The sequence below is a fragment of the Dreissena polymorpha genome, chromosome 1 (genome assembly GCF_020536995.1).
Source record: "Dreissena polymorpha isolate Duluth1 chromosome 1, UMN_Dpol_1.0, whole genome shotgun sequence".
In the NCBI taxonomy this organism is placed as follows: Eukaryota; Metazoa; Mollusca; class Bivalvia; order Myida; family Dreissenidae; genus Dreissena; species Dreissena polymorpha.
In genome coordinates, this window is record NC_068355.1 from 81268344 (window position 1) to 81285166 (window position 16823).

Here is a 16823-nt window from a genome sequence, read left to right on the forward strand (position 1 = left end):
TTCATCAATCAGCAGGCAAATTTAACTTAACTTGCCTGTCATCTTGTTAAGCGTCACACACGTCGCATGTAAGACCAATGTCCCTGGCTCAAAGATGGAGGTCAATGTTCAGATATAAGATCAAATTTGGGCATAATACTGATCGTTTACACTGCACCTTGGTAATTATAAGTGAACTTTGTCATCCTATCTAGACTTATATCACATGCAGCTACAACGTCACTTTACAATGTAAAATAGGCATTATAAGTGAAACAACTGTTTTGCAGTAAAAAACGTGATGTGTTAACTCTACACTTATTTTCCTTTCCACAGACATGTAGGAAGGGCTTCCATGTTCAATGTACACATTGATAGTTTTAATTTCTCAGCACGTCTGTTTTCAGACCTGTATTCCTGGCTGAACTATGGTTTATAAGGTGACTGTTCAAATAAGAGCTTGTGCAGACTGTAAATTCATTATTCATCGCACTATTTTATCATAACTTTACAAAGGTGTTCAATTGTGTAATGATATGTTGTTTAATGGCCTACGTCCTTAGCTCAAATGCCAATGTGTTGCTGAAATGTCCATACTCAAACTAGGGGCATGATTATTTTTTTTGCAGATTTTTAAAACAACATCCTTTGAACATTAGAAAAGTATTGAAACAATAAGATGCACTAAATCAACCATTTTATCCATGCAATGCTTCTATAGGGTTCTATATACTTGTCTCAACTTATTAAGTGTTGATGTTGAGCTATCATGGTCACTCTGTAACTTTATCTGGAGCAACTTTTACCATGTTCAATGTTTGCACTCTGGCGTTTGTATTTTTTATTTGGATGAATGTTCCTCTTGAAAATATCTAGGGTCAGTTCCAATTTTGGTTACATGTGTCCAAAATTTGTCACCAGGTTTATTCTTAGAAAAATCATATTATTGCTTTATGAGCCATATTTATTAGTTATGATCAGATCGGATGAAACTCTGTCTGAAGGTTTACCTTGACAAAATTAAGGCTGAATTCTAATCTGGGTCAAATGCGTCCAAAAGCTAGGTCACCTGTTGAAATCTAATAGAAATATTGTGTCCACACTAAAAGCCACATTTATTACTCAATATTGATGAAGTTGGGTCAGATTGATTATCTTGGCAATATCTTAGCTGTGTTTCAATATGAGTGAAGTGTCATGAAAAAAAGTATTTGACAATTTGCATTTCTGTTAATTAGGTAACCCATTTAAGGACTATTCATGGTCCTTTTGTATTGAACTGGCACAAATTCTTAAAAACAAAAATATTTCAAAAGCATACACATTATAGCAAGTGATAAAACATTATAAACTCATCAGGAGATAATTATGGTTTCTTTCCACTTTGATAATAGGACACTATGAACATAAAATGATTAAAATGGTATCACCACCTTGAAACAGCCAATGTATAGCATTCAGCGTGTAAACTGGTTTGAGGACTAGCTCAATCTCCCATTTGCCCCAAAATTATAATGGATGGAAGCTATGCAGATATGAATATCCATTTAAAATTATGAACTCTGGATGATTTTCTTCATGGCAAATTGATATTCATATTTTGCTGATCATGCTACAAGTATTATTCGATTCTGAAACTGAACATGTTCAAAAAGAAACCTTACAAATTTTATGATAAAAATGCTTTAATAAGTATCAACTTTTTACATTTCAACAATAATTACAATTATGATATACAAGTGGAACCTGTAACAAAAACAAAACGGTTTAATGCATGAGGTTTTTACAGAAATGATGCAGGTATTGTTACAACTACATGACATTTGCATGTGTAGCTTAAATTGTAACTAGAATATTGAAGCATCTGGCTGGTTGACAAGAGAAAACTGACTGAAAGAAAATCACGGTTTTGCATGGCACATCAAAATTTGAAAATACAGTTTGAAACAAAATTAAGAATACCAAAGGTGACTGTGTCTTCTTTGTAACAAAAAAAAATGAACATAAGGCATGCATAAGATATACAACAATCAATAAAAGGATCTCCAACTTAGATTTGTAAAAACTTCTGGCATAGATAAAAATGCCAAAGTAAAATTCAGAACCAGAATTTAACACATTTGAATACTTGCAATGAAATTCATTGGCATATAGACAATTAAGTATGTTATACAGTCCAACCTGACTTGGTTGTCACCCGAGAACAGCGGTCACCTGCCCTGCCTTCAACTGTCAGTCTTGGCCCACCCCCAACTCCCCTGACGGAAATCAATCTCTATCACAGCTGAGAATTACAGTCCCCTGGCTATATTGGCCAACCAACAGTATATTTCACTCTGTCAGCCATTTTTCACCTGTATCGCCGTAAAGAGGCAGTCATTTCATGGTGCGAAAAATAAACACTCAAATCAATATTCCTTTTTTTCACTAAAGCGTCTTTTGTGCGTCTATTTTGCGGCTCAAGAATCTTATTGCATATACTGCCTTTGATATGATATAGGTGGCCCACTGGGAAAAAACGGATAATAGGGTGTTGAGAAGTAATCAGGTGTCGACAACAAAACTTAGCTAGCAAGTGTTGTTATAAGCAGTTGATATAAGCATTAGTGATTGTTTTTTGGGGGGAAAGACATCGAATTGCAACTTTATAACAAACGACCGTTATTTAAAAATCTCCTCTGACAAACATGCATGTAATACAAACTGGCCGATTTACTGGACGACTGAGATGCAGGAGTAAACAACAGTACTATCATTGATAAATTCATAAGTTAAACAATGGGTATAATTTTAAATCAATTTTTAAAATATTAATTCAAAAGAAATCATTGATTTTATTTTACTATTTTTTATCAGCAAACAGCCTTTGATAGCATTACACTGTGTGTAACTAATAGCAATCCTACCAATCGACCAACCATCTAAAAAGTGGTCACCTGAGAACAGAGGTCACCTGTTTACAACAGCCACTTTTGCCATTTTCCTTGACTGACCGTTGGTCTCAGGTTGGACTGTATTTACAAATGAATTTGATAATGTTAAATGGGAAACAACAATACATCAGTAAAATATCATTTCTGTTGATAAAACACCACTTGGAAAACATATTAATAACCTTTGTTTGTCTGTGTGTCTAATTTGGAAAGCCAAACGATTCAACACAAATGTGCAGCCCTCTGTGTACACTGGGCTTGATGGATGTGTGTTAAATATTATCCCTGATAAGCCAAGGCAGTCTGCACAGGTTAATCTTTGACAATAATTTTGGCCTGGACTGTATTATGGTAAGGATGAGAGTTTCTTAAATTGATATATATTTAGTAAAATGCGAAAGTATTGTCATTGATTAGTCTGCACAGATTAATCTGGGACACTATGTATATGCATTAAGCCCAGTTTTTCCAAAAGCCAAACTCAAATCTATTGGATTATTCAAACCATCTGCAATCATTAACACTGAACTGTAAATTGGCAAGCCTATAAAAAAAATCCTCACCAGCAAAAACTTTTAACTCTATGCGGCTATTCCACTCAACACAAAACTTGCCACATTTCATACAAGTATGTATGCTTATAAATATCTCTAGTTAAAAATACAAATGCAGGCTCATTCATTGTAAATGCTTGTTTTTAGCACATGACACCTGCTAGCAAACTCAAAACAAGTGTACTTATTACCATAGAGGCCAATGCAATTGATGTTATAGATACCCGGTAAATCAATAAAGAAATGCCTAGCACACAAAGTATCAAAATGATCTATAACAACGGAACCATGTATTTTTAATGTATTGCTGCAAATCTTAGAAAGACTTGTTTTACAAGATAAAAGTTTGTATCTTCTGAATTCTGTGAATGATTAACATTTACTTCATGAATGGTTACACAAAAACGTCTTTATTAATCCTTTGTATGAGAGAGTGAGATATTAATTAGCTAAATTGTGTATGGGTGAAATCAAATTTAATCATTTATCCAAAAAAGCAAATGTTCTTTTTATTTTGGGAACTTAGACAATAAATAACTAAGACTGTGTGAGCTATGTTTACCTCAGTTAGTTATGTATGTGTATTAACAATTGTTATACTTTCAGTATGCGAAACGTGAACAAATTTGGTTAAACAGTAAAAGACTATATGTATTAATAATAAAAATACATGTATGCATTATAATGTTCCTATAACAACAAAAACTGAAGTACAAAACAGTCAAATCAGCACAGAACAGCATGAGACATTAACATGCACAACATGATTAAACGTAAACATAGCACATATTGCAGCATTTAAATAAAACTATATATTGAAAGAATATATTGTCTGATCAAGTAATTTCCTAATTAACTCAACAAGTTTCCCTGCTTAAATTAACCATTGTATTAAGAATATTTCTAATAAAAAGATAACTTCAGTTTCCGCCAAAGATGTTGTTTTTAGAAAAAAAATCTTTGGAAAGTATTTTCTCTAAACACTGGTAATCAAGAACTTATCAATTGACATATAGAAAAGAAAAAGTATAGCAAAAGAGTTCTTGTGACAATTATTAAAATTCATGTTAAAAAAATATGATAATTTAATATGCAAATAATTATCTCTGTCACAGTGGTGTAGGTTATGCAGAAAAAAAAACCCAATAAACTTCTTTAAATTATGTATATAATAAATTTACATTTTTGAAGTTATGCAAATATACATTGCTAATTTACATAGTTGAAGTTACATGTACAATGTGATGTGGAAGTCAGACACTGAGATCATAGGAGATGACAAGCTCTGGTCTTTACCAGAAAAGTCGTATTTAGAATGTATAATTGTATTAAGAAATAATTGTCTATGAAATATGCTCTGAGTTGTTCTATTTGTTTATTTTACATAGTAAACTCATTACTTGTAACACTGTGGATTCTTTTATTTTCATTAACAAAACATTTCATGGATTCATAAAATCCAGCAATTTCATCAGATCTTAATTTTATTAATATTAATTTCGGAAATAAAAATTTAATTGTAACATTTTATTTCATGGTTGCGTGGACCAACACAAATTCATGAAAAATAGTAATAAACAATTAAAAAAGAATTCATAGACAAGTTAACCTTTAAATATCAGGATATTCTTACACAAAAAAGGTAAAAAATGTAGGAATTAAAACCTAAATAAAAGAATACCATCAATAATAATTTTACCCTGTATGCCTGGATAACTTGATAAATGACAAAAGGCTCTAACACTTTCTACAATATTTTGTTCCAGACAATTGGTTAAGTTCAATACAGCCAATAAGCAGTAACAGGTTAGTTGTTGTCTACATATCCTAGTCGTAATAACTGTCCATTTGATTGTTCAATTTATAGTCACACTCTAAGAAAACATTAATGTACGTGCCTTAAGTGTCGTACCAGATAAGCCTGTGCAGTACACATGTATGCTAAGTAGGGATGACACTTGCTTTTATGAAAATATTAGTTTAAAGCTAGTCTCTTAACGAACAAAATTAAGTCTCTGCATATATGTGTTGTCCGTGATTAGCTTTTGCTGACTGCACAGACTGGTCTGGTACACTTTACGCACTTTCATTAAGCCCTTTGTTCCCCTAGTAATGCTCAATTGTACACTGTACAGCTTGGCAACATCAAACAGACAATCATGAACTCTGTTTTTCATAAATTATGTTCTTAAATGTTTTTGTTTTGCACATTTCTACTTGCAGCAGGAATTTTCTACTGCTGAAACAGTCCCATTTTGATTGAGAACGTAATGGATGTTATGATAATCACATTTCAGTGGGATATAATCATTGATCAAACTTATTATTGAGAAGGTGAAATTCTTTCCATTGATCAAACTCAACCATTTAGTAGGTAATTCTTTCATCGCTAAAAAAGTACAGCATTTTAATATTTTAGGGAATATCTTTCAGCTCCTGTTAAATGATGCCAAACTATTACAGCTAACAATCATGCCACAAGAAAATACATTCCATTCTCAATATTTCCAAAACACACAATTTTATGACATAAACCATGTATCTGAAGCACATGAACTTCTCATTATAATATATTATATATACATCTCATGAAATCTAACTAACAGCGTGCAGGATCACGTGACTTTTTGGGATTCCACCTTTTAACTTTATAATTTTTATTGGATTTATACACGACGGTAAGTGTGCTTAATTTCAAATAACTTTAAAAAAAAGTTTTCTTAAGAATTTCAACTAGTGCACAAAAGACAGATTTTAATGCTGTGTATGGCAATGCGAAATACACCAGAATTACTTTATTTAATAAGCATGTGTTCTTGTTCAAAAATTCCATTTTTGATTGCATTCATTGTACACGTCAAGTTTCATGCACCGTGAAATTTTGTCACCAATTTCAGACGTATTCAAAGATTTAATCTTATACCTTAAGATATCGTCACAAACTGCAAGAAAAATGTCTTATGCACTATCAATTTTTGCAAATGTATTTCAATAACTTAAGATATTTGCAAAGATAATGTTCTTAACGGTGTGATTTACATTCACAGTCCAGCCTGTGTGTAAACCCCTGAAAACCCCGTTGATTCTTCACCCTGGTTATGTAGTGTTGCAAGTCACCAAAGTATACCTTGGCAGTCATAATGTCTACAACCATGACCATGGATCCCAGAGAAAACAAGAAATGCACGGCCATTCCTAAACATCACAATATCATAGTCAGTACATCATAAAACACTTGACTTCAATTAAACAGGCAATAAATCTTGTGGAGACCTGAAGTCAACACCACCCCCATAGCTAGACAGCGATCCGCTTGTTTTCAAATCTCACCCTACTTGACTTGCGTGATTTGAACTGTTTTTCCTTACAGAGATTGCACACAAAAGTTTCTGGAATATTGGTTTTTCGGATCTTCGCACAGGAAAGGTGGATCCAAGTGTTGCATTCTGAACACTCTATCATAGGTCTCCCTGCATATGGCTTTAGGCAGAAACAGGTGATGACTTCCCAACTTTCATCTTCTGAAATGCAGATCATAGTTGAACAAAAATTGTATTCAAATAACAAATTCCATTAGTTTTGTATAAATGAAAAAGTTATTGGAACCCAGCGGTCTCACTAGAATTTTAAAACACAAGTCCTTGGACTCCTAACTTGGAAAAAGTAGGAGTCCAAAAGGAAACAAGAGGGCCATGATGGCCCTGAATCGCTCACCTGACTAACCAAATACAATCCCAACCCAGATTTCATCAAGATAAACATTATGACCAAATTTCATAAAAATTAGGAAAACTGTGACCTCTATTGTCTACACAAGGTTTTTCTATTATTTGACCTAGTGACCTAGTTTTTGACCCCAGGTGACCCAAATACTACCTAACCTGGATTTCATCAAGATAAACATTCTGATCAAATTTTATAAATATTGGATGAAAACTGTGACCTCTAATGTCTACACAAGGTTTTTCTATTATATTACATAGTGACCTAGTTTTAACCCCAGATGACACAAATACAATCCCAACCCAGATTTCATCAAGATAAACATTCTGACCAAATTTCATAAAGATTGGATGAAAACTGTGACAACATTTTTCTATTATTTGACCTAGTGACCTAGTTTTTGACCTAGTGACCTAGTTTTTGACCCCAGATCACCCAAATACAATCCCAACCAAGATTTCATCAAGATAAACATTCTAACCAAATTTCATAAAGATTGGATGAAAACTGTGACCTCTACTGTCTACACAAACAAATTGTTGACGGTTTTTCTATTATTTGACCTAGTGACCTAGTTTTTTACCTCAGATGACCCAAATACAATCCCAACCCAGATTTCATCAAGATAAACATTCTGACCTGTTGGCCGCGTATGCGTTCTTAAGTTATCATCCAAAAACCATTTTACTATTTCGGCTCACCATGACCTTGACCTTTGACCTAGTGACCTCAAAATCAATAGGGGTCATCTGCGAGTCATAATCCATGTACCTATGAAGTTTCATGATCCTAGGCCCAAGCGTTCTTGAGTTATCATCCGGAAACCACCTGGTGGACGGACCGACCGACCGACATGTGCAAAGCAATATACCCCCTCTTCTTCGAAGGGGGGCATAATAATAAGTGTTGGTTTCATAGTTGAAAACCCAAAAACAAAAGTCCATTATGAATCCCTCTCATTATATTCTCTCTGTTGTTATTAAGATAAAAAGTCATGTTAAAAAAAGCAACTCTCTTTTGGAAGGTGTGCATGAAAGTGCTTAATATATTAACATACACACACCACTTGTATACTTTTTTTTAAACAAAACATTATAATTACTTTGCAATCAAATTTCCATTTGAAACAACAAATATATAAAACCAATTAAATACACAAATCTTTGACATTCACAACATTGTAACCAATGGCATCAGTTAAACCTCTGCCTAAAAATAATTGCAAGCTGTCAGCAGACATCAAAGGTCTTTGATGTGAATCCCCAGATGGGCAGTGGAGAAGTTAAAACTGTTAATTTGTAACATATCAGTATGTGGCCATTTCAAACATCATTATTCAATACTACATACTGGAAGCATGCACATACCGGTACTGTCAGAGTTACCATTAATACAAATTTTTGCGTAAACAAATACGCTTCATTAAGCGTTTCCGAGAGCCCTGGAACCCATTATAATTTTCATGTTTTTTATGTAACAAATAATAAACATACTTCAAGTTGAACACATGCCTGAACCAACAAAGCAGATAACAAGAGCTAGAAAGTGTACAATGAAATATGAAAAGTTCTTTTTCAACTGGCATTATTAATTTGGTAAAATTCAATTTCCTAAAATGTAGCCAGGGAAGTTAAACAAAACGAGTTTGCATGTATTATTTAACCTTTATAGTGTCAACGGCCTAAGACAGTTTCCAGTTTTTCTGAGTAAATTGATGCTGAGCAGTACCTGGCAACTTCTAGGAAAGATCTTTTATATTTCCTTTCATGAAAAACATTTCTGTACAGCGAACTTGGCATAAATTTATTTATTGCAAACTGTTGCAAGTGAAACTAAAAAGTACCTGAGTCAGGCATGTCTAGTACACGAGAACTGTCATCCTTGCTGCTAGAAGACAATGTGGACTCAGAGGTGTAACTCTCCGCTGTACTGGACGCACTGTCCATTGGACTGGTGTTGTCTCGTGAACGAATCTCCTGCAACCACAAAAATAAACACAATTAAGCAAATAGAAAGTTGAGAAACATATAACATCTACAATTTTAGCTATTCCAATAATCATTTCTATGTAATATACCAGCATACATCTATTATATTATGTTTTACAAATAGAGATTACTTACGTCTTGTTTCCACTGCTCGTATTGCGTGTATGTGAGAACCCAGGAACAGAATGTGTAGAAGTCAGCCTTTGTTCTTCCTTTCTTTGGGGGCGACATCCCAGACTGAAATTTGTTTTTACGTATGTCTAAAAATTAATAGTCAAAATTTGTACCAGAAAAAGGTGGGTAAATTTATCTTATTGTTTCATAAGCAATCATATTCATAGGTAATACAAAGTAAAAAGCTGACTTTCCAATAGAATACAATTAAGAAAACGCAAAGTTATCGTTTAAATTTGAGTCTCTTAGTACAAAAAAAGAGTGAATGTTGTCATAAACCTATATTCGCAACACTTACATTTAAGTCATACAATACTACCTCATTTGTTAACCCTTGGCATGCAAGTTGGAATTTCAGCCTGGCCACATAACTGGGTATAGATTGGTTTTGCAAATGATTTCTACATACATTTACCCCTTTCAAGTTCGGGCGTTGTAAGTTACAGCAATAAGTATGGAATGGGCACACAGTACCATATAATTTATCAGAACTGCTAAGCCTCACCCAGTAAAAAGTAATTAAGTACTGTAAACGTATAGAAATTCGTCTGTATGAAATTTCGTGGTTTAATAAAAAACAACTAATTCGTTGACATGTAATTTCGTGGATTTCAAATTTTCGGGGAAGATTGACAGTCATAATAAATAAACTTTTCTTAAAACAACCAGAGTAATAACGAAGAATAATCTGCTAATGTGTGTTGACAACAAGGCTTGTGATTAATGTGCACTGAAGCATGAAAGTGTTGCCGATAATTGTCGATAAGAGCGAGCGGCCATCTTGTGAGTCCCCCTCGCTAATTGCCATCAATGTTGTTTTGACAATATTTGCATTTCTCTGCTCAATCGGTCCCCTAGTAGTAACAATTGAGTAATAAGGTCCGCAAACTACAGGTGTGAAAACCGTTATGTCTCTTTTAACTTTAATTGGTACTAATTGACATATGTGGTAAATCTACAAACTGTTTATTGGACGACGCCACGTAAAAGAGAACAATTGTTGATGTACAGTTTAAAATTCCGTGCTTGATTTAAAAAGTATTATTACTCAAACACTTATCAAGAAAACAACATATTGTATTACCTAGCATATCACAATAAAATATCTCAGATAACCGAAAACAATAGAGAATGTCGGCAATGAAATTCAGAAAGGACCGATTTCGGATTTAAAATGTAAAATTAATCGTTGGTACTTGAATTCGTGGTTCAGCGGAACAACGAAATCCACGAAAATTCGTACCACACGAAATTTAATGGTTTTACAGTAATCATAATCATTGGATTGAAAAACTTTAAAAGCATTATATAAATACCAACACACTACGATTGGATTTCAATTTTGTTTAATCCTTCCTAATAATGTTTTAGTATTTGAAAAAAAATATAGTTAGACTGGAACGCAACTCACAACTGATCTGTAAGTCATGAAGCTAGACTCACACACCAAAAATCACTTACAGGTATATATGTGCAAGGGTTAACAACATCCAAGGCACACAAATTTTCTAAAGATGTCAAATGGACCAGAACCAAGCTCAAACTTGATCTGTAACTCATGCTGGTAGACTCACATACTCAATATATGCATTTGTACCATGGGGGGGGGGGGGGGGGGAGGGGGGGGGGGGTTGCGGGGTGGAAAGCAAGGTATTTAGAAACAATATCATCAAATAGAATACATCTTGACATGTTCAATATAACTCATATTTAACATATCAAAAATTGAGAGGTTTTAAAGATGTTTAGTCAATAATACCAGTAGAAAGACAAAAAATAATCTTACAGATTATGAGGTTTGGCAACTTTGAAATTAACACTACCTTGTCAGATTTTACCTGACCTCATTTTTCTTTTACGCAAACCAGAGAAAATAAATTTGATTCAGTTTATTTCTATCATATTGACATTTACTTAAAAAAACTTAAATTACAGTAAAACAAGGGACAAAATTGTCACAAAACCAGGTTTTCATTGTGAAAAAAAAATCTGATAAAGGGAGAAAACTCAAACTGAACTTTTGAAATGACCAAAAAAAATTAACCCCCTTTGTAAGTTGTTTTTTTTTTTTAAATCTATTTTTAGTCGTGGCGACCTTGACATTGGAGATATTGACGTGATTCTTTCGTGGGACACACCGTCCCATGATGGAGAACAAATGTGCCAAATGATTTTAAAATCTCACAATGAATGACATAGTTATGGCCAGGACAAGCTCATTTATGGCCATTTTTGACCTTTGAACTCAAAGTGTGACCTTGACCTTGGAGATATCGACGTAATTATTTCGCGCGACACACCGTCCAATGATGGTGAACAAATGTGCCAAATGATTTTAAAATCTGACGATGAACGACATAGTTATGGCTCGGACAAGCTCATTTATGGCCATTTTTGACCTTTGAACTCAAAGTGTGACCTTGACCTTGGAGATATCGACGTAATTATTTCGCGCGACACACCGTCCAATGATGGTGAACAAATGTGCCAAATGATTTTAAAATCTGACAATGAACGACATAGTTATGGCCCGGACAAGCTCATTCCGCCAGCCCGCCAGCCAGCCAGCCAGCCAGCCCGCCCGCATTCGCCAATCTAATAACCAGTTTTTTCCTTCGGAAAACCTGGTTAATAATATCTAAATTTAGACGTGTTCTTTAAAAGCAAATGATGAAACTTTCCATTAAAAGTGAAAAAAACTTTGTAATCTTTGTATAAATAACAAGTTTTTTCATACAGCAATACTAAACCCCATAGCAGTCTATTTTACAACTGGTGGAAGACACTTGAACATTCGATAATCCTCATATGTGCTGTTTTCTAATACACAGGACGTACAAATTTCAACACTAAATCTTGTCATACAATCCGTAAACTCTGTCTTATAGCTACTGTATGGCATGAATTCTCAGCAAGTGGCCAATAATTATTTGTTCTGCTGTCTATCAAATTCTGTATGGTAATCACATCAGCCAATCAACGTTCAGGCAGCCAAATACAGGTAAACCCCATGCTGATGAATACACAATTACTGCACATGTCACAGATCTATACTGACCCATCTAAACGACTGCAGCAAAAAAGTACCCACTTTATTAACGAAAAGAAAAGATCTTAAAGTTCTCTGCCCAACAAATTTTAGCTCAACCCTCAAGGAAGAATGATGTAATTTTGTACATGAAGTCTTATTTTAACATGGTTTTAATCAATGAGTACAAAGGAAGTTTAATGGTTTACACAAAAAAACACGAAATTGTTTTTTTGTGGCTATAATTTTTTTTACTTTATGTGAATAATAAAACCTGGCCATGCTTTTCGGGATAATACGTTTGATTATGAAAATTGAAAATACTTTCGTTTAATTTGAATAAGTTTTTTTAAATACAACACTAGGGGTGGCGAAATCTCAAAAAACTATATTTGTCCACGGACAACCATTTAGGAAATTTAACTTGTCCCTTGCTGAACAACACTTGTCCGTTAATGTTTATATAAATTATAAACTCATTTATTGATTAATGTTAAACAATGTGGAATATATCAAAATGAGTATGATTTGCTAGTTTTGTTTATAGTTGTATTTCAATAGTACATTCATTATAGCAGTATATTATAAACAATATAAAGACTTTCTAAAACTTTTAATCTTGCAAAGTTAGTGTTATTAAAACATGTGTTGAACAGAACATAAGTACATCCTAATCTTAACAAATTAAACTAGTCCAATATGTCGACCTCATCAGACTGAGGCTCTGCGCTGCTACTGGTAGCAATTTGATTATCATCAACTGGTAACCATTGAAAATCTGTGAGCCAAGTTTCTGGTCAAGTTCTGGTGCGTTTACTTACATGTAGATCATATTTTTTATCATAATCTTTCTTAGTTTTTTTGGGGACGTGGACTACTCAAAGCTTCTGGTTTCTGCTCTGTTGTTGAAGATTAAAAAAACTAAATGTTCCATTTTTACCATTAAAGTCGTCTTAAATAACAAGGTAGACCGTGTTTTGATTATCTTACTTTGATACTTTTTATTTCCGTCTGATTGTAAAAATAAAGAAACCAGTCTGTACACTGTCTAACAGTCGGGCCGAATATTTAAAATGCGGCATGCTCCTGGTCTCTTATAGAATAAGGGAGATCACTGCGCAGGAGAGTGCCCGTATTTAAAATTGATTGCTCCGCAAATAGCACTGACAATGTAATCGCATGTCAACATCTGGTTTAGTAAAACTTAATTCCGGCTTTAATACAATGCATTTTTTTGTAAACCTGGACCCGACTTTTAAAAAACTTGTCGTCCACGGACAACTTAATTGAAAAAAATCAGTTGCCCAGACAAGCAAATGTACGACTCTGGCAACTCGGACATTTGATTTCGCCACCCCTGACACGTGTTTAAAATAGGCTGGGTCTATGCAATTCTTAAACACATTCATTGTCAATATGCGCCATATTTTGGTTTTGAAAATAGAAATCGTAATTACAAAAGATAATCGAGACATTGATAGAGTTGGAACATGTATGCATCCAGCAATAAACACATAGGGAAGAATTTACGAAAATATTGAAATAACAAGAGCACCGCATAACGGGTGCCACGCTCTGCTACGGGTGCAGTTTTGAATAAATAAAAGCTTGTCCGAATTTTTTCACAGTGACCTTGACCTTTGACCTAGTGACCCTAAAATGGGCGTGGCATGTTGAACTCATCAAGGCGCATCTACATATGAAGTTTCAAAGTTGTAGGTGGTAGCACTTATATTTTAGAGCCAATGTTAAGGTTTTAGCACGACGCGGACGTCAGACGGTGGATGACACGACGAGCTGGCTATGACAATACCTCGGGTTTTTCCAAACGCCGTGCTAAAAATGGGACTTCCAACCTTATGATAAGGACTTCCAACTTGTGAAAGCTCATGGAAGCATCGGCCTTTGAAAATGCTTACGATCCCATTACTTGTTGACAAGGTCAAGGAAAATAGGAAGTAAGTATTTTTCTGCGCTTTTGCATTACAATTGTAACCAGGATAGAAACAAGTTAACTTCAATTCAACCAATAGAAACTTTCATTTTTTGCTTTTGTCATTTAACTCTATGGAGGGTTTGACTGGTTCTAGAAGCTCTTTATTATGTCACAGGCAGTAATAACAATTTGGCTCAACTTGATGTTAGCTTTTTAGTGAAGTGGCTAGAGTTTCTGACTTCTACTCTGGATGTAGTGTGGTCTATCTCCTGCTTGTGCTCTGTATTTTCACAATAATTGCGATGAGGCAAACAAGAACAGTGAATAAGTGAAAGGGTCTGAGCTTGTGTAATGGTTTCAGGGAGCCGCTTGTGTAGCTGTTATCGCTTGTAGTGAAGTGTCTTGGGCCTTGAAACATTAAGAGAGGAAGTAATGTAGTGATTTAAGGTCACATCCAACAGCCTGGCTGTTGGGCTAGCTCTTTATTAATGCAGTTAGAGTGTCTTACTATGACTCCGGCGGTTGTGGGTTCAATCCCCTGCTTGAGCTCTATATTTTCACGATAATTTTTTTTTTTTTTAAGGCAATAAGGATGTCATGGTTATTTAGATTGATTTGTCATTGTAGGCTCGAAAACTACTTAAATGTAACCCGGATACTCCTCCGCACAGCACCACAGGCATGGAAAATATATTAAAAAAACGTAGCTAGCAATTGCATCGATAAACTGGTTGTTGTCTGCTTAAAAAAAATAATTATGTTCATAATTATATCAATATTTAGTAAAATAGCCTCTATATTATTGATACTTATGCTTTGAGTACAGTCAAAATTTCGGAGAAATTTTAATAAATTTTCCATACCGGGGTACATTTTGTTGAAAATTCCCACCACTTAAAAACAATTGCAGCAAAATATTTAAGTACCTCAAAATCGCTCCTTCCATGCATTCTTTTGCTTCGTGGCGCTGAAGATATATAAAATGATCTTTATTATTTATTGAAATGTAGTTCACAAACATTTCAAATTTCAAATGTGAAGAAAACAGGAGTTTTGTTTGAATTCCGAAAAATATCGACGAAAAAGGAAACGATCATGTTTGCAAAACAGAGTAGACGCCGTTCAATCCGAAGTTTTGACAGTTCAAAATGTCAAGTTTCAGATTAAACTATAAGTTCCATGGACATAAACTAGTTTAAATACGACAACATTGCGAAAAATCTTTGTTGCTGAACGACATGAACATGGCCGTTACTCTGAACAGTCGGACGAAATCGCTGCAAAGTAAGTAAGTACTGAACGAAAGTATACACAAGCTTGAAATATAAAAATCCTAACCTTTAAATATATTGTCCGTCATATTAACATCTCTTTTTTGTAAGTTGATTAACAGTAAACCTTGTTTTTAAGTGGTCATTTCATCAAAATTTGCACAACTTCGACGCTTCTTTCCGAATGTCTGTGTCGGGGTCATGAACTCTTGAATTTGCATATCATAACTTCCGTTAACAATTGTCACATGACATAACAATGATCTTTTTATCAAAATATACATTATTTGATTACATAAATATGCAATATAACTTAGATTTTTATAAAATGACTCAAATTATGTCGCATTATAAATTCCTTAGAGGATTCAGTCACTACAAAAAATATATTTGGTTACACTACACTATACAATAAATATAATATCCACGCAGAGTTTTCGTTTCATGCTCTCACTTACAATCTCTGCCCTTACAAGAAAATACCACCAAATCAGGAAGGATTTATTTTTTTGTTTAAGTATTATATTATGAAAAGTAGTATCATTTTATCTTATTTCTGAAAAAAGTGTATAAGTAAAGGTTCATCACGTTCAAGTTCATGAACGTCAAATTTCATCAAACGTTTAGATTCATGAACTTCAAACTTCATACATAAAGTTTAAACATAAACTTGGCCGTCAGAATAAAAGCTCGATGGTAAATGTAAAAGAGTGGCTATCCCTTTCCAATGAAGAATAACTATCAGCAGCACACAACAGACCTGGCTGGAGGAGGGTGCTCGTTTCGTGCTTTTACATACAATCTTTGCCGTCACAAGAAAATCCTTCCAGATCCGGATTTTATTTTATTTTTGTTTAAGTATTACATTATGAAAAGTAGTATCATTTTCTCTTATTTTTGAAAAAAGGGTATAAGTAAAGGTTCATCAGGTTTCACCAAACTTTCGGGTTCATCAACTTTAAACTTCATGAAACGTTTAGATTCATTAACATTATAAAGGATAAGCATAAACTTGGCCGATGTCAGCAGATAAGCTTGATGGATAATGTAAAAGAGTGGCTATCCCTTCCCATGGATAAATAAGTCACAGCAACACACAACAGACCTGAGGAGGATTTCTGTATCGTCGTCCCCCATCCCAACCCCAACGGCCAAACCGATGAACCGAAAAATTTATGATGATGATGGTTAGGTTCATAATATTAAATTTAAAAAAGGTAAAAATAACCCCGGGACA

General features: G+C 34.2%; 1 protein-coding gene across 2 annotated transcripts; it reads right to left on the reverse strand.

Moving 5' to 3' along the window:
- Positions 1–1646: 1646 nt before the first annotated feature.
- LOC127837672 (PHD finger protein 13-like) lies at positions 1647–15793 on the reverse strand. 2 transcript variants are annotated; one of them, XM_052364938.1, is made up of 5 exons: positions 15654–15793; positions 15242–15282; positions 9313–9414; positions 9033–9165; positions 1647–6984 (listed from the first exon to the last, which is right to left on the reverse strand). In XM_052364938.1, the coding sequence occupies exons 1-5, from the start codon at positions 15673–15675 to the stop codon at positions 6764–6766; spliced, it is 519 nt and encodes a 172-aa protein (XP_052220898.1). In that variant the 5' UTR covers positions 15676–15793; the 3' UTR covers positions 1647–6763. The 2 variants fall into 2 exon arrangements, with proteins under 2 accessions (XP_052220898.1, XP_052220889.1); XM_052364929.1 differs by having other exon boundaries at positions 1647–6987.
- Positions 15794–16823: the final 1030 nt, after the last annotated feature.